General features: G+C 33.3%; 1 protein-coding gene and 1 non-coding gene across 2 annotated transcripts; one reads left to right on the top strand and one right to left on the bottom strand.

Annotated features, from left to right (window-relative positions):
• Nucleotides 1-1,097: 1,097 nt before the first annotated feature.
• Nucleotides 1,098-1,181, bottom strand: TRNAL-CAA. The gene has a single exon. It is a non-coding gene; the product is annotated as a tRNA-Leu (tRNA).
• A 7,317-nt stretch (nucleotides 1,182-8,498) lies between these two features.
• LOC120197259 (V-type proton ATPase 16 kDa proteolipid subunit) lies at nucleotides 8,499-10,281 on the top strand. The gene is made up of 3 exons (XM_039198851.1): nucleotides 8,499-8,671; nucleotides 9,295-9,580; nucleotides 9,985-10,281. Exons 1-3 carry the CDS (start codon nucleotides 8,593-8,595, stop codon nucleotides 10,115-10,117), a joined length of 498 nt encoding a protein of 165 aa, XP_039054782.1. The 5' UTR covers nucleotides 8,499-8,592; the 3' UTR covers nucleotides 10,118-10,281.
• Nucleotides 10,282-25,070: the final 14,789 nt, after the last annotated feature.

The raw sequence follows: 25,070 nt of genomic DNA, 5'->3' as shown, positions 1-25,070 counted from the left end.
GATGAAGGCAAAATCTCAAAGGAAAGCTGAAGCAGGCACACCATTGAAGCTGGGTGGTATTTTTGTTCATAGTTGACTCAAGTTTTTAGGAATAATGCATCAACAATGGGATTGTCCCATTTTTTTCATTTTGACCTGCCGCTTTTTATCGACCGTCGGCAACCGCCGTTGTTATTATTTTTTGGATAGTTATTGATGTGTCCATTCAAGGTTTATTTATTTATTTTCAGTAGGCAATGGCATTATGGATGCTTATAGTTTCTTTTCTGTAGTTAACACACCAGCTGCTGGATTATATGCTCCCCGGTTGTAAGTAATAAATTTGGTCACTTTTTGGCACAAAAAGTTCTGTTAATTTGCGAAAGAATTTGGTGACAAATCTTATCATTCCTATTGCTGCAATTGACATTAGTTTTTTCTTTGATTGTACTACATTCCATCTTGGCTCTGTAAAGCCGAGACTAGTTATCCATCCTTTTCTCCTAGTTGCTCTATGAAGAACACAAGGAACTAGTGCGAAGGATGGAAATACAAAGTCTGTCATCAACAATTGCAGATGATGTGGTTGTAATATACGATGAATATGTTGTGCTAAAAGTAGGGGTAGCTTTTGAGGGCACGAACAAGGGTACGAGAGAACAGGATTCGGGGGGACAGGAAAGAATGACGAAATGTGCACATAATGGAAATCCGGGACGTCCAACTCACGAAATGCTATGCATCAATGGTGTAAAGGAGAATGCAGTTGCTATGCCGTTGTCAACCCAGGATTAACACTTGATGCTCTGATTAGCAAGCTTGAGAAACTGGTTGAAGAGTTAAAAGCAATGTTATCTTCTTTAAATGCTTATGTTTTTCAACCACCAGAATATAAACATGAACATTTTAACACATCAAAATTTATATGAATCTCAATCACCATAATATAAACATGAATATTCGAACATGTCAAAATTTATATGAATTTCGACCAACAATGTCCAATGTCAAATAATAACATTTGTCTGAGTCAGAAAAATAATATATACATCCAAATTAGTTAGCATGCAGAGGCTATAAATCAAAGCTAAACCTTTGAAAATAATCCTTTATAAAATTGTCAGAAGTGGGATTTGAACCCACGCCCTCGTTAGAGGACCAGAACTTGAGTCTGGCGCCTTAGACCACTCGGCCATCCTGACAACTTTGATTGGTGGTATGTTTTAGATATATTTCTAAAAGAAAGTTCCACTGTGTATAGTACCTGTCTAAGATATTAAGAATACGCAAGTGAAACTCTTATTCAAAATATTATTTCCCACAAGCCACTTAGAACAAGGGTTTTGCGTGGTAGCATAACCAAATTTCGATTTAATAATTAGATTGTATTTGAGCCCATTAAATGGTCTCAATAATTAAAATCAATATTATTTTTTTTGAAATTTTGAGTTCAAGCAGTTGTATCTGCATGAGGTGTGCATTATCGATGATTATGAAATATTATAAACATATATTATCTTGAAAATCTCATGAGCTATTCAGAAGGGGAAAAAAGACAATTATATCTAGATTATGTAGAGTGCATGTATATATGACTAACAAAACAGAATAAAAGAAAACAATTCAAAACAAAATACTAACAATGACTAACAAAGTAAATAAGCAAATAGACATAAAAAAATAACATAAATTTATTATATTATTATAAAAATTAATATTTTAAAAACGGTCTCTTCATAATTGATGTAATCTTCAAATAGATATAATCTCTCAAAATTAGTAAACCTTCTTTACTTGTATATCTAACTAAAGAGATGAAACTGAACCAACATTATTCTTTATCAAAGAAAATAAAACCTTCCGGACTAAAGGAATAGAAAATAGAGATGCAAAGAAAATTATAATATGAAAAACAAAATGATGTGACATTATTTTATAAAGGGATAAAATCATCCAAAAAAAGAAGATGATTCTCACGAAATCCTCAACCACGACAAAGCAGTCAAATTGTTAAAAAAAATTATTGTTAAAAAAAATTAATAAAGAATATCTAAAAAATATTTTAACAAAAATTAACACGAGCAATACTCTTAATAAACACACGTAATTCTTGTCAAAGACACAAACTGAAACAAATAACTTTGTCATGAATAAATATTATCTTCTATTACTCAATTATATCACTTTCAACAGACAAATATTTGATAAAAAATTTAAATTTATAATTGATATTATTAAGAAAAACAACTATAATCCCGAAAATAAAAATATAAAACTAACATTATTCTTCACAGAACACAACGAAAATAACTACGCAAACAAAAATAACAGAAACTCGTTTTAAGCATAGAGATCTATGCCCCAAAATTTGACAGGTTGAATATTGGTCCGATAGTTCTTGTCGACAGTTTTGATTAAGTCCATGTCTTTTTCGGATAATTCAAATGTCAGAAAGTATAACTCCAGTGATCGGAGTAGCTGTTAAGCTTAGAGAGGAGAGGAGCAAGACGGTTAAGTCTTAAACATTTGAAGAATAAGAACAGCAAAGCTAAAACAGAAATATCAAAAACAAAGTCATTCATTAATTTTCCTTAAATCCAATATCACAATACAGACCAGTATATATAGCCCAATAGCATAGACCCAACTGACTCAACAGACTAGAAACCGTCTAACTCTTCATAGTCAGTTTAAGTATATAATATCAAACCCGGAAATTTTGAAATTCTCTTGCGATCTCTACAACTTTGATGTTTTTGGGATCACAACTGTGTTTAGTCGGTTTCCCCAACGAAGAACAGTCTGAGCTATTGTTCTCTTGTACTTCTCAATTATCCCCTACCAAATGGTTCCACATAAATTATAAATCAGATAGGATAAATCGTAGATTCAGATGTTGATATTGATAACATTTTTAAGAAAAATAAAGTATATCAGGTGTTATTAAACTATACTCAAATGATCTTTTTAGTCATTAAAATTATCATTAAATTATCATGAAACGTCATGTTTCGTGCTCGTACTTCGACTTTGAGAAGTGTTTCGATTTTTCAATGATGTATAAAGAAGACGATATCTTGTTATTATCAAGACACATTTTTATAGAGAGCAATATTTACAGAAAAGAAAGATTGAGATGAGAGGATACAAGTACAGTAGAAATGGCAAAAACTGATTTTGATGGAGTCGATGATGAGATCTTTGATCGCCTTTTTCTCCATACGCCAAACACCCGGAACGGGTATGGGCATCTTGAGTCCATTGTTGAGTGTTATAGCCATTACCCCTTTCTCCTTTGCTCTCATTCCAACTCTTCGATATGTTGGTTTTTATACTATTTATGGTTGCTCGAGAGTACGCATATACATCTTGTAAACGTAGTTATTTGAATTCAGAATTTTAAGGGAAAAACATACTTTCTTTTATCAATAAGGTCATTTAATAAGTTCAGTCACTCGGGAATTAAATAATAGAAAACAACTATTGTTGATCTCACTTTAAAAAAATATATTATAGAATTCTTATATTATATTTCTCGACAAACTCTTAAACTCTTACAAATAGATCAATTATAAGTTGTAGATAATCTTTAATGAACGTTATGGAATTGATAAACAACATGAAAGATGAGATTATTTAAAAAAATGTGTCCAATAGTCAATAAGATCGACATTCGTAAAAAGATCGACTTCGAAAAAAGTCTACTTTGTCCTAAAAAAATATTATTTAATATTAAGAATCAATGGTAAAAGAAAAAAAAAACTTTATTTCTTGGCAATGTATGTGTATCCTTGTCTTTAAATGGTAACAAGCCATGTGATGTCTTCAATGATTCGATGGACAAAACTCTCCACAAAATTATTAGACGTTACAACAGAAGCAGGTTCCTACATAAAAATCATATTATTAAATCAAAAAGATAATAATAAAGTTGTAAAATAAGAATATATAAATTTATATAAAAAAATAAAATTTTAAAAATTATAAATAAGAAAAGTTTTATCATATAAAAAAGGTATACGAAAAATTACAAAAATCATACAAATGACGACACACATACATTATTTCGCACATCCCAAGAAGTCATATGTATATATTTACAAATATTGCACCTTTTTAAAAAAAAATTGCACCTTGAAACCTCATGAGTATCTAGGAATGTCTCCGACCCTTCAGAGAACCCATAAAGCTTTTATTTTGATATAACACTTGCATTATAAAATTTCTCACTCAAAATTGAAAGAAGGTGATAAAAATTTCTGATGCCGTTAAAAATTTCAGTGAAGCGGCAAAGTCTTGGAATTCAAATGTTTTTGGCCCTATTACTCATCAGAAGAAGACTATAATGGCAAGACCATACGGCATTCAAAAAAATATTGACCGAAGGCACAATCCTTTTCTCATCACCTTGGAGTCACAACTTCAACTCGAACTTGAAAAGATTCTTTATCAGGAAGAACTTCTCTGGAAATAAAAATCCCGGATGGATTGGATCGCTTCTGGGGACATGAATACTTCCTATTTCCACAAGAGAGAACGATCATGAATAGGCGAACCAACCGTATTTCATCTATTCAACTCTTATCAGGTGAGTGGTGCTCTGATGAAGAAACCATTCTTGAAGAAGTTGTTAGGTTCTTCCGCAATCTTTACTATGTGGATAATGTTCCTCCAGGAAGCTTTCCGCTTTCTGGATGCTTCCCAATCATTGATATTGTTGACCTTCAACAGTTTGATCGAATTCCAAATTTTGAGGAAATCAAAGATGCGCTCTTTGACATGTCTCCTCTCAAGTCTCCGGGTGCTGATGGCCTTCATGCCCAATTTTACCAAAAGCATTGGAACACCGTCAACCCTTCTATTACTCGCATGGTCCAATCTGTTTTTGCTGGCGCGGACATTGAACCTGCTCTCAATCGCACAATCATTGAGCTTATTCCTAAGGTGCCAAATCCGACTTCTTTCAAAGACTTCTGGCCTATCTCGCTTTGCTCAATTTTATATAAGCTAATCACAAAAATTGTGGTACGACGGCTTAAACATATTTTGCCTCGTCTTATTGCTCCCAATCAGACTAGCTTTATTGTTGATCGCAATATCACGGATAATGTGATTATTAACTAGGAAATCATCCACTCAATGAAATCAAGAAAAGGGAAGGAGGGCTGGATAGCCGTTAAAATTGATTTAGAAAAGGCCTTCGATCGTATCAGATGGGATTTTATCAAGGACACTTTGCATGAAGCTCACTTTCCATCAAATTTAATTCGTCTGATCATGCATTGCGTCACTTCCTCGACTTTTCAAATTCAGATTAATGGTGACTTTGGCTCGGTTTTTACTCCTAAGAGGGGCATTAGACAGGGTGATCCCCTTTCACCCTACATATTTTTTTGACAATGGAAAGGCTCGGTCATAGTATTATGAAGGCTATTGAAAATGGCGATTGGCTGCCATTCCACCTTTGTCGTGTTGGCTTGCCTATTTCTCATCTTTTTTTAGCCGACGATCTCATTTTGTTTGCCAAGGCTACTCTTCCTCAAGCTACTCTTATCAACAATATTCTTGATGTGTTTGGTACATACTGGGGCCACAAAGTCAACAGAGTGAAACCCCAAGTCTTCTTTTCTGGGAATACGAGCATGCACTCAACTAATATTGTTGCTTCTCATCTTGGAATCAGTCAAATGAACGATCTTGGGGTATATATTGGAATGACTGCCATGCATAAGTGTGCCACTTGTGAATTCTTTAATTTCATCCTCGATAAGATTCGGAAAAAAATGTTCTGGTGGTCCTCTCGCTCACTTTCTTTTGTCGGTCGAGTGACCTTGGCCAATTCTGTTTTGAATGCCTTACCATCATATATGCAAACATGTCGTTTTCCTACACGCATCTGCGATGAAATTGATAAGTTAATTTGGAATTTCATTTGGTGTTCCAATTCTCATAATCGTGCAATGCCACTTATTCGTTAGAAATCTCTCTGCCAACCTCGGATTAACGGAGGCCTTGTGCAATCCCCACAATCAAAACATAGCTTTTCTTCTAAAGCTATGTTACAATCTTGTTTCTAACACCAGCAGCTTCTGGGTCACTTTTTTATGGCAAAAATATAGGATTCACTCTTCTTGTTCGGCTTCTATCAACAGAGGTTGTTGTTCTCACCTTTGGCGTGCTCTTGGAAGAATTTGGCCTTCGTTCTATGATTTCCTTGCTAGGTCGATTGGTGATGGACTCTTACTCGCTTCTAGCATGATAATTGGATACCGCAATTAGGACGTCTTATCAATTGGAAAGCTTCTTCGGTTATTGTCGCGGACGATCTCCTTGTCTGTGACGTCCTCTCCCCCACTGGTTCATGGGACTTGTCTGTCTTGAAGCAACTCCTAGTTCCCCAAGCTATTCCGTATATCATGAACATTCATCATCCTAATCCCAATATGGGATCTGACGTTTGTTATTGGGAACCAGGTAGCCATGGTCAATTTTCTGTTAAGTTTGCCTACCAGAGGATGTCTACTTCTACCTGGGATGCTGTCAACTCCAATTGGAGCCTAATTTGGAAACTTCCGATCCAGGAACGAGTTAAATATTTCTTATGAATTTCTTTTAGAGATAAGCTCATATCTAATCAAAGTCGTTGGCATCGGAATATTATTGATAACCCATCATGTTCCATTTTTAATGCTATTGAAGAATCCTCCATTCATATCCTAAGGGACTGCGTGGAAACAAAGGCTCTCTGGACGTCCATTTTGCCAATGAATCGGCTCCAGAACTTTTTCACTCTACCAATTGATGCATGGATTTTATTGAATATTCAATCCTGTTTCCTTCTTCCAGTTTCTGAGCTTCCATGGAATATCGTATTTTCTTCTATAGTTTGGCAGATTTGGTAGCGAAGAAATGCCATGATCTTCTCTGGCAAACTCAACCAAATGACGCTCTCCTTCGGCAAAGCAAAACCTGGTCCTCATACTGTTACTCGACGCTTCTGCAACCGGGTTCGAGTTTTCCCCGTGCACAAGAATTAATCCAATGGAAGCCTGCTACCTTTTGTTGGGTTACCTTAAACATTGATGGTTCGTTTTCAGCCTCATCTTCAGCTAGCTATGCAGGTGGCTTAATCAGAAATCATTATGGTGACTGGTTAATAGACTTTAATAAATACATTGATTTTTCCCAGCCTATTCATGCAGAGCTCTGGGGTATTTTAGAAGGTCTCCGCCTCGCCTGGTCCAATGGCTTTGAAAGAGTTCAATGCCAAACTGATTGTTGTGAAGCGATAAATCTTGTTACTTCCTCCTCAGCGCATTTGAGCCCCATTTCTCTTGTCCGAGCTATCGCTAACTTAGTCTCGAAGACTTGGTTTGTAGAATTCATCTTGATCCGACGTGAAGCGAACTTCTCAGCTGATTTTATGGCAAAACTATCATCTTCCTCCAGTGACTACTAGAGTTTTCATGGAACCTCCCACGGGAATTAGCTCTTACTTGCAATGGGACACTCATGGTCTATCTTTTCTTAGATGCTAATTCTTGTAATGACTCTTAGCCCTTCTATTATCCCAAAAAAAAATGATAAAATATTTTTTTTAATTAATCTCACTTCTACCTCCTCATTGAGACATAAGATTTTATTATCGGCTAATTGTAACTCTTCATACAAATTAAAAAGGATAAACTACTTGTAACAGTCATAAATCATTTGTTTTCATTAACAAGTATATATATATATATTAATGATTATATCATAAATTTTTCAGATCATAATTTCTAACCATATTAATCATTTAAAATTTTTATTTGTATTTTTAAGTCTCGTAATATATTTTAATTTTCTAAATATGAAGATTAAATTATGATAATGTTAATAAATTGGCACGCAAGTCAATACATTATTAGACATATCAACTTTTTTAAATATATTATTTAAATTTTAAATAATATACATAATAACCAATAATCAGTTTATCTAGTGAAATAATACACTAGATTTCTTAAGCAATGTTAGGAGTTCGAACCCTGCCGTTTGTGAATGGAGCAAACCGGATTGAGAGGGTTACCCTCGCCTCTGCAATATCTGATCTAAATTAACTGATCAATAGATCGAATATAAGTGATTAATTTAAAATAATATACTAATAAAATATTTTTCTTTAAATTTTTTAAATTTATTTAACTAGTAACACAAATGACCCCAAAACAATTAAAATATACGATAAAATACATAAATGATCTATCGATTATATGATATTGTTTGGTTGAGTGATTTGACTACTAAAAATTATAAAATAGTTTTTGGAATGATTTTTCTATAAAGTTTAAATCGTTATCTCGTTTTAATCACTTAATTATTTAAACTTTAGGGATAAAATGTAAAAAAAAATACTTTAAGGGCAATTATGCACAACATTCATAGTTTTTGGTGCAATGGTGTATTTAAGTTATTAAATTTTGTTGGCTAATTTCCTGCCATTTCTTTCATTGGCATCAAATATCATATAGATAGAGATAAAAGATTAAAAACGACAACAAAGGCAAGTTCTCAACACGTTTTCCTCAGATCCGAACGTCGTCATCGTCTCAGCCAGATCTACTTTGATCCTCAATGTCTTCTACTTTCAGCGGAGATGAAACGGCACCGTTCTTCGGCTTCCTCGGCGCCGCTGCTGCTCTCGTCTTCTCCTGTAATCTATCGTTTTACCTCCAACTATAAATTTTCGTTCTTTAATTTTAATATTAGACCTCTGTTTATTATTTTTAAAATTAGATCCGCTGTTAACTTTATGTTTTATTTGATTGTTTGTTAGAGAATTGATGGATCAGTATTGCTAGCTTTTTTTAGCATTGTTTAGCGAACCCATTGAAAACAAATTCTTGAATTTATTTTTATTTTTATTGTGAATTATGTCTAAATTTACTTTTATTTGATGTGCATCTTCGACGTTGGATATGAATAATTATGAAATGATTCAGCTGAGTAAAACATCATTGCTAGCTTTTTAGCATTGATTAGAGAGCTAATTAAAAAAAACCTTCTTTTTGTGAATTATGTCTAAATTTACTGGTGTTTGATGTGGATCTTTGTTGCTGGATGTGAATAATTATGAAATGAATAATTTGTTGATTCAGCTGAGTAAAATTTAGACCTTTATAGTTAGTTTTAGTATTACTGGGGGTTCTAAATGATAAAAGTCATGTAAATTGCAGTCTTTTAGATCTTTATCCTATAAGAATATTGCATTTGAAATAAATTAAGAATGATTTAAATTAGAAAAGGAAAAGTAAATACAATTTTTTTTTAATTTAGGTATGGGAGCTGCATATGGGACGGCTAAGAGTGGTGTTGGAGTGGCTTCAATGGGTGTGATGAGGCCTGAGTTGGTGATGAAGTCTATTGTACCAGTTGTTATGGCTGGTGTTTTGGGTATTTATGGATTGATTATTGCTGTTATTATTAGTACCGGCATCAATCCTAAGGCCAAATCGTATTATCTTTTCGATGGTTACGCCCATCTTTCTTCCGGTCTCGCTTGTGGCCTTGCTGGGCTTTCTGCTGGAATGGCAATCGGAATTGTCGGTGATGCTGGTGTCAGGCATGGTTCTTTTATCTCCTTGTTTTTAACTTAGTTTTGAATATGTTGTTGATTAAAATTAACCCCTGATGTAGTTGTGTGAATTGATTTTTTTCTGTACTTTTTGAGGTTGCTTTGTGCCCTTTTGGAGTATGTTAGCTTAGCGAACCCTCTCCTTATTTGATTCGAGTTGGTTTCGAAATCTATGCTGCCTATTGCATTGATACGGTTTGGGGTTTTAGGCACTAATGAATTAGTTTTTCTTATATGATAATTATTAAGGAGTAACTTGAACACAAATTAAAAGCTTAAGGACTTATTAAGGAATATAAAAAAGCACGAGGGCTTATTTAAATAAAGTGATATATTTCGTTAATCTCACCATCATGGAAAATACTTTGAACTTTTGAATGTCTGTGTTGTAGAGCTAATGCGCAGCAACCAAAACTCTTTGTTGGAATGATCCTAATCCTCATCTTTGCCGAAGCTTTGGCTCTTTATGGCCTTATTGTTGGCATCATCTTGTCTTCTCGAGCCGGCCAATCCCGAGCAGAATAAGATGTGCGAGTACCGCGGTAGTATTCGCTTATTTATTTTATCCGTAGCAGTAGTCGGAAAATCATATCGATTAAGATGAAATTTGTTAAGGTTGGACGGCAAGTGCAGGGTTGGCACATAAATATCGATGATCATAAGTTTGGTGGATGCTCTTTTCCCCTTTTGTAGAAGAAGAAATTGAGTTTTCTCCTTAATAAGAACGTTGCATCTTTTTTCCGTATTTGATTCTTATTTAATCAGTGTACCTTCCCATAAGGCTGAAACTATTAATGTATTTGTTTATTTCATCAGTGTATCTGGAAATTTCATGTGGCAGAACTATAGTGTGACATGTGATAGTAATATTTTAGAGAAAATATTGAGACTTGAGGGACGGAATTGATCAAATGACTTAGTTGATTCAATTTATCGATTTGAGGAACTAATTGATTTAATTTCTTGGTTTTAGGATTCAATTGGGTGTAAGAAAAAGTTTAGATGCTCAATTGATTTTTTAAAACAAGTTTGAGTGCTTTAAGAACCCTTAAGCCAAAACTTAAATACCAAGTTGTGGAGAAAAGATATAGTTTAGGTATTAATTTGTCAAATAAACCGTTACCATTTTGGGCCAATAAGAAAAATAAAGTGTTATAAGAGTTGAGAGATTACAACATTTGGGATTAAATTAATCATTTCTAACCAAAAATACATTAAAGGGTAAGGTTGGGATTTGAGATTAGGTACACCCGAAAGAACACACAAAACGTAAGAAATAAAGTGCAAATTATATAATAAATAAATTTTGAGTTTGCTTTCTTAAAGATAAAAAGATAAAACGGCAATGCAAAGTGTACAACTTTTGGTACAAAGAGATAAGATTAGGGCAGCCCAACAATGAAACAAAGGGCAAATCAAATCAATTTGGGTAAAGTATATCAAAGGTCACTAAGTTGTACTCAAATGATTATTTAATCATTGACCTTTAAAAAATCATAAAATAATTGTTAAATTTATCGAATTGTTACAAAAAGATCAATGTAATGTTGTAATAATTATAAAATTTTGATAAAAGTTGATTATTATTTTATAACAGTTTGATAAAATCAAATGATCATTTTATAATAGTTCGATAAAATTTAATGATTATTTCGTAACTTATGAAAGTTTAGAGATGAAAATGATCATTTGAACACAGTTTAATGACTTAGATGTACTTTACTCTTTATTTAAAGCCTTTTCTATTGTATGGTGGAAAAGAACTATAGTGAGTCATTAACTTATGTATGCATATGCATACGTATTTGGCCGAGGAAGATTTGCTTCAATCATCAATATATAATGAAATGACCAGAAAAAATTAGGTCATGTTGTAAGCTTATGGGAAGTTGGAAACCCTACATGATCTTTATTTTAGTCTTTGCAATATTCCTTTTGCTTTTAGTATTTAAAATACAACGTTTATGCTTTTTTAATAGCTTATATTTAATTTATTGATCAGTCAATTTAAATACTAAAAGCTTATAGGAAGTTGGAAACTCTTAATCTTATTTCAATGACTTAACACTGCATTCAGATGTATCAATTCAGATTGAGTACTATATAAACTCGTTATGAGTTTCTAACACCTCATTAAGATATACCAATTTAGATTAAATACTATATAAATTCATTATGAGACAACTTTTCATATTCAATTTATTTAATTCAGAGTATTAAGATTTAAACCCTAATCTTGTTTAAGATATATATATAGATTGGGCAGCATAAAAACCCATTATGAAGATCTAACACTGCAACCAGAAATATCAATGTAGATTGGATATTGTACAAATTTATTATGGGGCAACTTTTTTTTTATCCAATTTATTCCATTTACAACCTTACTTAAAGGACCTAACACCTCATCTAAATATACTGAGGGGAAGTTGGTAAGATTTGAGTTTTTGAGTTAGTGATCCCAATAGTTTAGGAAATTGTGTTCTTTCTTGACGATCTAGGTTCGAACAATGTAATCTACATGTGTGCGTGTTTACATCTAAATCTTTTAATAAAAAAATATTTCAATAATTTTTTAGGGTTTAGATTTTTTTTTTTTGAAAAAATCGGCATGTGTTTTTAACTTCTTCAATTTGTCATCTCATTTTCAGGATTCATTTATTTACATGGTCCTGAAGTTTATCCTTCCAATAAACAATCCATGAGTTCATCGTGGCATTCAGCTTTTAAGAGACTGGTCCAAATTATTTAGTTTCACCATTACTTGTTCATCTAGAAACAATGACCTCAATTCTCTCTCCACACAAAAAACAAAACAAAACAAAAATACAATGACAGATTTTTAGAAGGATCAAGTTGACTATTCTTGAATAATATAGGGACCTATGAGGGGATTTATATTTTTCTCCCGACGAAATAAAACAAAGGACATGTGTTGATTTAATGGGAAAGCGAGAAGTTCTGCTGTGCGGCGGTTAAAAACGGCTAAAAAACGGCGTGACCGGTTAAATAAGTGATCGGTTAAAATTTTGACCGGTAATGTTATATCATTTAACCGGAAATATTATCAAGTACAATAACATATTAGGTAGCGCTTATATAATGTAATAGGTAGCGCTTATATAATAAAATAGGCATTTAACATGAAATATTATCAAGTACAATAACATATTAGGTAGCTCTTATATAATGTAATATGTAGCGTTAATATTGACCTATTTTCGAAGTAAACCGGTATATTTATACCGGTAACATTGCAAATTTACCTATTACATTATTATTATTGGTTTCAATGTTTTTTAGATCGATACAATTTTAAATGTATCGACACTTTATGCTTGCACTTGGTTGGGCATTCATATTTCATTCTGGAAAAAAGTATCGACACAAACTAACAAAGTGTCGATACTTTATTTAGACATATTCTCTCATAAAATCGGTATATTTATACCAGTTACATTGAAAATTTACCTATTACATTATACTTATGGGTTTCGATATTTTCGGGATCGATACTTTTTATAAATGTATCAACACTTTATGGTTGCACCCTTTTTGGCATTCATTTTGGACCAAAAGTATCGACACAAATTTAGCAAGTGTCGATACTTTATGCTGACTTAGTTTATCATAAAACTGGTATATTTATATCGGTTACACTGTAAATTTACCTAATACATTATAATTATCAGTTTCGATGTTTTTGGGATCGATACTTTTAATAAATGTATCGACACTTTAGCGTGCACCTCGTTTGTGCATTCATCCTGGACAATAAGTATCGACACAAATATACCGGTTACATTGTTAATTTACCTATTACAGTATAATTATTAGTTTTGATGTTTTTTGGGTCGATACTTGTATAAAATGTAATGATACATATTTAGGTAGTTATTGTACATACCTAAATATCTACTGCGAATTTAATGTTGTACCAACCCTTTAACTACCAGTACCAATAGCACATCCTATTGAAAGCAGCATGACTGAAACATGTTCAATGAACCTTTGCTTACATCTCCATCAACTCCGGGACCACTGAACTTGCATAACAAAATTTTTGTCATGGATTATACTGATGCAGACAATGTTAAGCCAACCGATGAATGTCATGAAGTATATAATGTTGATGAATCTGACAGATTGGTTGGTCAGCTCTTCTGTTCACGTGATTAAGCTTGGTACTTTTACAAGGGATTCGTACGGGAACATAGGTTTAGTGCACGTAAGGGAACAACATGGCTTGACGTGGAAGGGAATGTGAAGACACAAGAATTTTTTTGTTCCAAAGAAGGGTTTCAAGTATCAAAAGTCAATACTATTGATCGTCAACGTGCTCATACGCCAGTCACAAGAATAGGATGTAAGGCTAGATTCGTAGTTACAACAACAAATACAAACGATCAGTGTGTTCTAAGTAAGTCTTATCAGGAACATAATCATGCATTGTGCACACTGGCTATGACACCATTTATGCGTTCTATTAGAGCTGTAAGTAAGGCTGATATCGATGAGGCAACAACATTGAAAGAGGTCGGTGTTGGCACGTCACAAGTAATGAACTATTTAACGCAACAGGCAGGGGGCTATCATAATGTTGTATTTATACATAAAGACCTCTACAATGCACTTCAAAGAGGTAAAGCAAAAGAAATCATCGATGGGGATGTGAATGCGCTTATTGCCTACTTTGATTATAAGAAACATGATGATCCCAGGTTTTTTATGACATACTTGGTAGACAAATCAGGGGCATTGCATAATCTTATTTGGTCGGATTCTACATCGAGATCGGATTACACATGTTTCGGTGATGTAATTACGTTCGACACAACATACAAAGATAATTTGTATGGTCGATCAATTATGCCTATTGTCGGTGTCAATCATCACCATAACACAATTGTGTTTGCCACTGCCATAATCGCTGATGAGACGTCTCAATCTTTCGAGTGGATGCTATAGAATTTTTTAGAAGTCATGATGAGTAAATCACCTATTTCAGTTGTCACCGATGGGGATAGGGCAATGCAGAGGGCTATCAAATTTGTTATCCCTTATGCTAAGCACATATTATGTTCTTGACATCTTTCTCGCAATGCACAAGCTAACATTGGTGACCCAAAATTTACAGTAGCATTCTCAAAATGCATGGCTTCCTGGTGGACAACCGAGGAATTTGATATTCAATGGCGTTCGGTTGTTTCAGAATTCAACGTCGAAAAGCATCCATGGGTGATTGAGAAGGGAAATACACGACACTTATGGTCACAATCATATCTAACCGGTCATTTCTTTGTCAATCTTCGCTCAACACAAAGGTGCGAGTTTATGAATGATTGCACTGAAACACAAGAAGATATATTTAGATGTTGTACGTGCAATTGAAGATGGAATTAGTAGAATGCGTATGAACGAGTTGAAAGTGGATTACTTAAGTTCCCATACGAAGCCCTTCCAGATCACAAAACAGGTCGACCTTGAAAGCCATGCTGCTGCGATTTTTACCCGCGAATCTTTTCATGCGTTCCAAGATGAACTTCTACGGGAGACATTGTACCAGATTGAGGCAGAGATTCAGTCCTTATCAGATGAATGTCAACATTATATTTTGTCAAAGTACAAAGAAAAAAAATAGGAAATTAGTTTTGATTCTTGTACGAAAACCCTAATTTGCTCCTGCAAAAAATTCGAGACCGTTGGATTTCCGTGTCACCATCAACTTCACATTTTGAAGAACTTGGATTACACATATTTGCCCGAGACTTTGATTCAAAGTAGGTGGACTAATGATGCAAAGGCTTCTGCACCCAGTTATGTTGACTTGAATGTGTCTCCAGAAGTGATGCAAATGGTAAGGTTCGATGCTCTACGTTCAACGTCAAGTAGGTTATGCTATATTGCATCAAAGACATACGAGTCTTTCAAAACCGTAAGAGATGAGATGAAAAGACTAATAGAAGAAATAAAAAACTTGTTTGGTTTGAATGATTCAGTCAACCAGAGCATTGCAGTAAACAACGTTCATGACCCTCAACGAAAATAACGCAAGCGAAAAGAAGTACCGAAGAACAAGGTCGAGAAGAAAATTAGGCGATGTGGGTACTGCAACGGTGAGAGACATAACAAACTAACATGTCCTCAAGTCATGCTCAGTTTAAATACAAGCACACAGCCTACATCAATTGATTTTTTCGAAGACGGAATGGAATGACATTGATCTTCATATATCGTAAGTATCGAATCAAAATAAAAACGTTTCGCTACATGTTGTAGACCTATTCTCTTATAAAACGGTATATTTATACCGGTTATATTAAAAAATTACCTATTACATTATAATTATGGGTTTCGATGTTTTTGGGATCGACACTATTTGAAAAAGTATCAACACTTTGTGTGTTCATCCTTTTTGGCATCCATTCTAGACAAAAAGTATCGACACAAATTTATATAGTGTCGATACATATTATAGACATATTCTCTCATAAAACCGGTATATTACCTATTACATTATAATTATGGGTTTCGATATTTTTCAGGATCGACACTTTTTGAAAATGTATCGACACTTTATGCGTTCACCCTTTTTGGCATCCATTCTGGACAAAAATTATCGACACAATATTAAGAAGTGTCGATACATGTTATAGACTTATTCTCTCATAAAATCGGTATATGTGTACCGGTTATATTACAAAATTACCTATTACATTATAATTATGGGGTTTCGATGTTTTTGGGATCGACACTCTTTGAAAATGTATCGACACTTTGTGCGTTCACCCTTTTTGGCTTCCATTTTGGACAAAAAGTATCGACACAATATTGATAAGTGTCGATACATGTTGTAGACCTATTTTTCATAAAACCGGTATATTTATATCGGTTACATTGAAAAATTACTCATTACATTATAATTATCGGTTTCGATGTTTTTGGGGTCGTTACTTTTTATATATGGATCGACACTTTATGGGAGACTTTAAGTTTGGATTCATTATAGAAAACGATTATAAATATACCGATATTTCTAAGTATGAAAACTTTATTGTGGAGATCATAGAAAACATTTCTTTAATAATGTGTTTCGATACATTTGCACGCATATATAAAATACATTAATAACTAGTATTGATATTTCAACAATCCTTAAATGTATCTGTATACAGAGAATCAAATATGGAATAATTAATGAAAATATGCACACAATATAATCAAACCAAAAGATACATACACAACAATGTTCAAATAATGTACCGACAACGAAATTAATCCGATGAAAAAAGGTTATTTATAACGAAGTCCGGAACATTAGGCGCCTTCAACAAATTTTCCAAATACTCTCTTATGTTTCAGCCTTTTTCTGAGGACATACATAAATAATTTCAATTATCAAACTAATGAGATACAATTTTACTAACAATAAACTAAATTCGCATAAGCATGAATAAATTTGTGTCATACCTAGAGTATTGTCGTTCGAATGGGAAGCAGCGTCAAAGGTATGTGGACATATGTAATTGTTTTTCTATATAAACACATAAATTGTTAATCAATCAATGTATGAACACTTGTTTAACTGGAAAAACATATTGCATAAATGCAACTTACCGGATTATAAATCATTTTTTCCACTGAATCATCGACCAAAAGTGTATTTAGCTCGTTAAAATCAGGACACGCGTTCCAAACATCATTGAGATCTTTACAGTAGGTAACATAATCGTATGTTTTGCATTTTGCTTGATTCTATTCACAAACAGTCGAACATAAATATGTAGGAATCATAGACAAAGAAAAGTCAGCAAATTGTAATGACATTCATCTTACCCAAACGAATAGAAAATGCTCAGAAAATAAAGGTAGTTTCTCAAGTACACAGTCGATGTTATGCCTGTTCTGAGGACAACATCTACAACATGAAAAAAATGAGATTAAATTTCTACGCTTATATGTTAAAATAATGGATACAAAAGAACAGAATTAAAATCTGCAGGCAGTCTTAGGATGTAGGCAAGGACACCATTGAGATCAAAAATTAAAAGTTTTCTTGAAGGCGACGTTACAGACACGATATACTTGTTTGGATCATCATCATCATCATCATCATTATCTTCATCTTCATTGACCGTTTGGTTGCCCACATCTGTTAAAAGAAAATAAAATACATTTCAGAACGTGTAAATGTTTAGAAACATAAATAATGAATTACCTAACTCGTTTGATGTCGTTAACATAATTTGTCACGCAACATGGAGACTTCATCACGCAATGATGAAATATTTGCTCTTATTCCACTCACAAGGGAATCAATATGCTCCCAAAAATTGACCATGTATTCCATCACGGTCTTAATTGTGACATCCTCTCCAACTGGAGCTTCTTCCATCATTGCGTCTCCAATTGGTTGCTCGTCTTCATGGCTAATGGGGTCCATTTCCTCCCTCTCTTGATCTAATCTGACCTCTTTGACACGCTTCCAACTGAGTTTTTCAACAAAATCATATCCCATTTTTTTAATAAATAACATGTCAATCTTGCGGGTTAATCGAATAGCGGCGTCATGCGAAAAATCAACTTATTTATTCTTTAACAGATGGATGATGACACATCCATATGGTAGTGAAGTTGAAATTGTCGCTCCCTTTGTAACCATATATACAATTGTGTTAAATATCAGTTTAGCAATGTTTGAAGCCGTTTTGGATTTGGATTTATACTTTGCTATCCACCAATAATCGTTGTCTCGAAGCATTGAATGTTTTCCCCTACTAGGTCGGATATACCATGTGAGCATTTTGTGAAACACTCTCGACTCTACATCTAGGTGAATTGGGCTATTTCTAGCAACCCGTTGTATTGTAGTATCTAAATTATTTTCATCTGAATCCTTTTATTCTCGACACCTAGACCCTCCACAATAGTTTCCGGAGATATATATATTTCCTTCCCCATGACATGGGTATTAATTCCTATTATATTAGTCTTATTAGGCTTGTGCTGTAAGGAAACATTGTTGTAAAAGACTCTAACTAGGTTGGGGTAATATTTTGGTTCTACGCCAAGGAATTCAAGCCAACCCCAAGATGTAAATGTGGATTTAAAACTAAATGCATATTTATCATCAAACAAGAAACCCATGTCAATGACACATTCGGGACGAATCTTCCTTACTTTAAAACTCGTCTGCCATATTTGTTTCTCCATATTGGATCTAAAGTTTAGAGTTTCGAAGGACCTGATTTCCTCATAAGAAACGTTTGTTTGAGAAGGAGGTTGTGGTTAAGAAGAACTGGGTTGAGAAGAGCTTTGAGAAAGACCGCGCTTCTGACGCTGACATTTTGGAGCCATTTTGGGTGTGGATGCTATTACAATGGAACACAAACACATTCAGGAAAAAAAACTCCAATATAGAAATCACTCAAACCCATACCCATAAAATATCGATAAATTTACCTGAATATTTGATAGTCACTGTTATGATAACGCTAGTATTCGTCGGAGAAGAAGAGTTTTCTTTAGCCTTTAGGTTTAGGGTTTGTCGATTTAGAGTTTGTATCGATTTATATATAAATAATGAAGTGGGGAAAAACATGCGATATTTAAATTAGTATCGACACAAAATTAAAAAGTGTTAATACATGTTGTATACTTATTCTCTCATAAAACTGGTATATTTATACCGGTTACATTGAAAAATTACATACATTATACTTATGGGTTTCAATGTTTCTGTGATCGATACTTTTTATAAATGGATCGACACTTTATGGTTGCACCCTTTTTGGCATTCATTCTGGACCAAAAGTATCGACACAAAATTAAAATGTGTCAATACATGTTGTAGACCTATTCTCTCGTAAAACCGGTAAATTTATACCGGTTACATTGAAAAATTACCTATTACATTATACTTATGAGTTTCAATGTTTCTGGGATCGATACTTTTTATAAATATATCAACACTTTATGGTTGTACCATTTTTGTCATTCATTCTGGACCAAAAGTATCGACACAAAATTAAAAAGTGTTGATATATGTTGTAGAACTATTCTCTCGTAAAATCGGTTATTTTATACCGGTTACATTGAAAAATTACTTATTACATTATACTTATGAGTTTCGATGTTTCTGGGATCGATACTTTTTATATATGGATCGACACATATACTTACTTGTTTTTTGGAAACTTTACGTTTGGGAATGATACTGGACAAAATGTTGGAAACAAATCAGTGTTTATTAATTTTTCAGTAAAAAGTCTATTTATACCAACTACATTGTAAATTTACCTTTTACAACAATCTCCATATATCATACGTATCAACATGACTCTTAATGTGTATAAGAAACATGTACAACAACATACTGCTAACTTTTCTCATCTCATACATAATTACATTCACATACAAAATTATAAATCGTATACAAAATTATAAATCTTATACAACATTAACCCTACATTTACATCATTGCATTCTTTTGTTATTCTTGTGTATCATGGCAGTTTTTTTTATCTTCTGTCTTCGTTGATTTTGATTGTGGCTTACGAGATCGTTTAATATTCACGATCGATCCCACTCTCCAACAACCTATATTCAAATTGTCAGAACGTTAAGTATTGTAAACCACATCATTCAATCTACGACTTTTAACAATTTTACCATAAACGAATTTTTAATTCCACTTACAAAATCACCAGTTGTTCCTGTAGAACCGATCGATTCCATCCACATCATCACATACATGCCGTAATCATATCTGTTACAAAATTTGAAAACCACATATGTCAATTATGAATCCTGCATAAATTAAGCTTTCTATTTATGATAACATCTCATACCCATTCAACTGCTTATTCTTTTTATGCTCCACAAATTTGAAATTTTTCAAGGGGAACTTTCCTAGAGATCCACAGTATTCTACCCAAATGCGTTTCTTATTATAAACATCTAATATTTTAATCTGCATTAAAAAAATATGAAGTTATGATCCAAAAAAATTATGCATTATAATTTACATAATGTCATTTCATACATACATACCAATCTCTTAGCATCCTTCACTCTCTGTTTAACTGCTTCAGATTTAAACATACTATCATATATTGTTGCAACATGATCTACCATATCCAACACCAATAGATACCAATGTGAATTATGGTAGTTTATTGTGATCGTGATTTGTAACAAATTTCACACCCAATTTGACAAAATTCAACATTCTATATCCGAAAACATCATTTGTAATTGGTATGGTGTCTTACCTTCTCACAGTCGGTGAATTTAACATAGTTATCCAATATGGGACCCCAAAAGGTAGCAATACTCTCAATATTTATTAATTTAACTCACCGCTAAGTGGTATGTAATGTAACCAATCTTCTGGAGTGACGTTTTTGAATCGTACCATACTGTCCAGGCGAGCAAATCAATAACCTAACAAAATTAATTACACAATCAGAACATATTCAATAGGTTTTAACATTTTGTACTTTCTACTTACCACACCGCCAACCCATTCCGTAGGCTTCAACGTTGCAACGTCGAATACACTAGCGAATTGATTTCCCATTGAGATTACAAAATATTTGTATGAATCATTAGGATTAATAGGTTGTCATGAAATATTTAAATATCACTCACAAAACAATATATTTCACTTACCCCGATTCTAACCCACTATTCCATAAATAATCACAAATTGCAGCTTCGATGTCATCAATTCCGTTTGGAATATCCGCTTTTTCAACCTACAATTTTGCATACAAATTTTTGTCACAATAACATGATAAATATCAAATTAAGTTTTCTTTTATTCAACTTACCTTTTGCTTATTCTTCTGGGGTGTAGGACATTTCGAATCCAAATCTGCATCTATAACACTCTCCGGTATATAGATGACATCGACATCCTTCTTCCTCATTTCTTCCATCTTTTTTTCTTCCTCCTCCCTCTTTTCTTCTTCATATTTTTTCCGTTCATCGTATATTTTCTCTACATAGCTCTTCATCTCTTTTATTTCACCATTCAATTTTTCTCCTCCATCCAAGTATTGATTAACCACCTCATTCACCCCCGTAAGTTCACTCCTTAATTCCACATCCTCCTTCACCACTCCATCAAATTTTTCACCCATCACCATCTTAAGATGACCCCTTAACACCTCAACTTCTTTCACCACTTCACCCCTCAACACCTCTACTTCTTTCACCACTCCATCTATTTTTCCTTCCACTTCCCCCTTATGCCTCTCAAGTGTATCTTCGACTCTCTCAAGTTTCTCTTCGACTCTCTCAAGTTTCTCTTCGACTCTTGATTATCTTTGCATGATATCAAATTGGATTTTTTTTATATCAGCCAATTCAAACATCAAAATGTCGAAGTTACTATGTTTTCCCTCACCGTCATCCCCCAATACAACCATCTCTTATTTTTTATCCTCTGCCTCCACTACCTCCTCTACCTCCTTGCCAATAACCTTTAAAATTAAATTACAATATTAAGACATTGATTATATTCTTAATATTATTTAATTATATTTAGTACCCTTTCTTGCTTCCTCAGTCTATCCAACTTCAACTTCGCCATCACTCTAACCACCTCTTCCTTCCCCCATGCACGGATGCGTGCCACTCCAGTTCTTTCATAAGTTGGCACTACCTCACAGTCCGACCAAAAATCGAACAGTGCAACCTGCATTTATAATAAAATTTATAATTTTATATAATAACTATACTATCATTTTATATAAAAACACAAAAAAGTTCTTCAAGTCATTTACCTCTAAGATTACTATGCACCCTTTGAGGTATATATGGCTGCATTTTTAAAGGTGATTATTGATTCAATCAATCTTGAATGGACATATTCAGCCCAATTGAATTCACCCTTCAAGCCTTCATCGCAAATGAGCTTCATATAGTCCTTGTTCGTTGACGTATCACCCGTTGGACAAAGAAAGATACCGACAAGGTACAATAGAACTCTGGCCTTCGGCTCATCCCCCTCGTAATATCCACTTTTGATTTCCTCTTCAAGTTCAATATATGTCACCTTCTGCTTCAAACCATATTTGGAGGCAAGTGCTTTCCAGTTCTTACTCTTACAGACTTCTACAACACTTTTGCCTTCATTTTCTACCCCAATACGGCTGCAGCACATGGGATCCCGAGAGGAAATGAAAAATCACCATACTTAGTAATACATTGTTTGACATCAAATTGCACCATCAAGGATCGACACAATTCCCTCCGAATAGGTTGATCCCTTACTCCTACCAACGATCCAAACCCTATTTCTCCCAGCACATTCAACTGACTCATCTCTTTAAGGTGTTTAATTAATGAATTCACCATTTTAATGATGTACCTTGTCGACACTTCCTACATTTTTTTAACAATATATAATGTTATAGTTCTTATATATTTTGTATCAACGTATTTATAAGTTTAATGAATACCTTATTTTCATGTGCTTTCCTCCATTCTTTATATTCTTTACTATCATTCCTTGACTGTGTGATGTAAGGTTTCTTTTCAGCATCACTCACCGAATTCCATTTGGACCTCACATCTTTTTTTACCTAATATTAAGCATAAATGTTTCTTAATTAATACATTAACACTAAATAATACTCAATGTCAATTTCATTTTATATACCGAACCGCTCTGTGTGCCATCTTCCTTCATCCTTTTGCATTCGGCCACACTGTCAACATTTAAAATTTGTAATCAATTTAAAGTTCTTAAATACTTTAATCCAATTACCATTTCAACAATAATAACAAAAAGACATTGATACTTACTAGAAGTACATATATCTACCCTTTGGTTGCTTTCGAGTCTCGGCCTCAATTTCAAAGTCATCTACGCCACCAACAATTTTTCCACTCATTGACACAATTTTTCCTTCATATATCAGTTTATGCAAATCAAATCAAATACTTGTTACATACACTTTATTCAATATTCAAATATAGATAACTACTCTTGTGGTAAAACGATTTTCTTCAAAAGAATTTTAATGGTCACTACAAAATATGTCGGCATATTTATACAACCTATAATATCATTTTCTACCTATAATATTTAATAAAAGTATCGAAATTTATATTTTATCTTGAATATCACTTTCTACCTGTAATCGGTCTCAAATGTTTTTTTACTCCAAAACCCCAAATAACACATAAAAATCCTATTTTTGATTACTGTAATAATTAAAAACTAAGGTTTAAACAACATACTTTTCGATTCGACTGCAGTAACAAACAATCAAACTTCGCTTTAGAAACGCCTTCTGAAATGAAGCAACAATTACGCTTTGATTTCAAAAACTCGTCCGTTCTATCTATTTTCAGATGATATTTAGCTATGGCCTTTATATTTTCATCGGATATGTTATTTATATTTAATCGATACAACTACCAAAGTGTCGATACTTTTATGTCAGGCGTCTATACTTTCGAAAGGATAATTACATATTTCTTTGAAAATATCGATAATTTATTACACGTACTTATTAAAGTATCGACACTTTCAATATATCCGATAGCGCTTTACCGGTTTTATCATTTTGATACCGGTTTTATCATTTTGATACCGGTTTTATCATATTTTTACCTGTTATATCGTTGTGGATCGATACATTTTTATAAAGTATCGACAATTTATAAGCGCTAAAACTGCTTATCTTTTAAATTCACAAAGCGTCGATACTTATATTAAAGTACCGACACTTTAAATATATCCGGTAGTGCTTTACCGGTTTTATCATTTCGATACCGGTTTTGTCATATTTTTACATGTTATATCATTGTGGATCGATACATTTTTATAAAGTATCGACACTTTATAGGCGTTAAAACTGCTTATCTTTTAAATTCACAAAGTGTCGATCCTTATATTAAAGTATCGACACGTTCAATATATCTGGTAGGACTTTACCGGTATTGTCTTTTCTTGACCGTTTTTATCATATTTTTACATGTTATATTGATATGGATCGATACATTTTTAATTTGGATCGACACAAACCGACAAGTTAAGTTTGTCGGTTGTCAAATTTTTTAATATTTCTTTATGACTTAGACCTACTACATTATTATTACTCAACATTTCCGGTAGCGCTAAACCAAATTTGTTAAATATCTTTTAATGTATCCGGTAACGCCGTATATTAGTCATATATTAACCCGCCTTTCCTGAGACAATCCCTGGGAAAGCACATCAACGGTGCCACCGTGTTTCTTCCTATTATATATGTTTGTGGGAAATTGTCACTTGTTAATATTTTAAAACTAGATAAATTAAATTTAGTTTATACTTTTTGTTTAAATACATCTTAAGTCATTGTTAATTTTGAAATTAGTTAATTTAGGCCATTGTTAATATTTTAAGAAATGGAGTCGAAATTCCACTATTTTTTATAGAGAAAATAACCTCAGTGACCAAAAATGCCTTATAATATAT

This window comes from Hibiscus syriacus, unplaced genomic scaffold, assembly GCF_006381635.1.
Source record: "Hibiscus syriacus cultivar Baekdansim isolate YM2019G1 unplaced genomic scaffold, ASM638163v2 tig00117048_pilon, whole genome shotgun sequence".
NCBI lineage: Eukaryota > Viridiplantae > Streptophyta > Magnoliopsida > Malvales > Malvaceae > Hibiscus > Hibiscus syriacus.
The sequence above is the reverse complement of the archived record's forward strand: the minus strand, read 5'-3'. Positions and strand labels throughout refer to the sequence as shown.

Bases quoted from the DNA above. Each gene is read 5' to 3' on its own strand.
- LOC120197259 (XM_039198851.1), top strand. From the start codon at position 8,593: ATGTCTTCTACTTTCAGCGGAGATGAAACGGCACCGTTCTTCGGCTTC. The intron at 8,672-9,294 runs GTAATCTATCGT...TTTTTAATTTAG, and splicing joins TGCTGCTCTCGTCTTCTCCT to GTATGGGAGCTGCATATGGG. The intron at 9,581-9,984 runs GCATGGTTCTTT...TCTGTGTTGTAG, and splicing joins GTCGGTGATGCTGGTGTCAG to AGCTAATGCGCAGCAACCAA.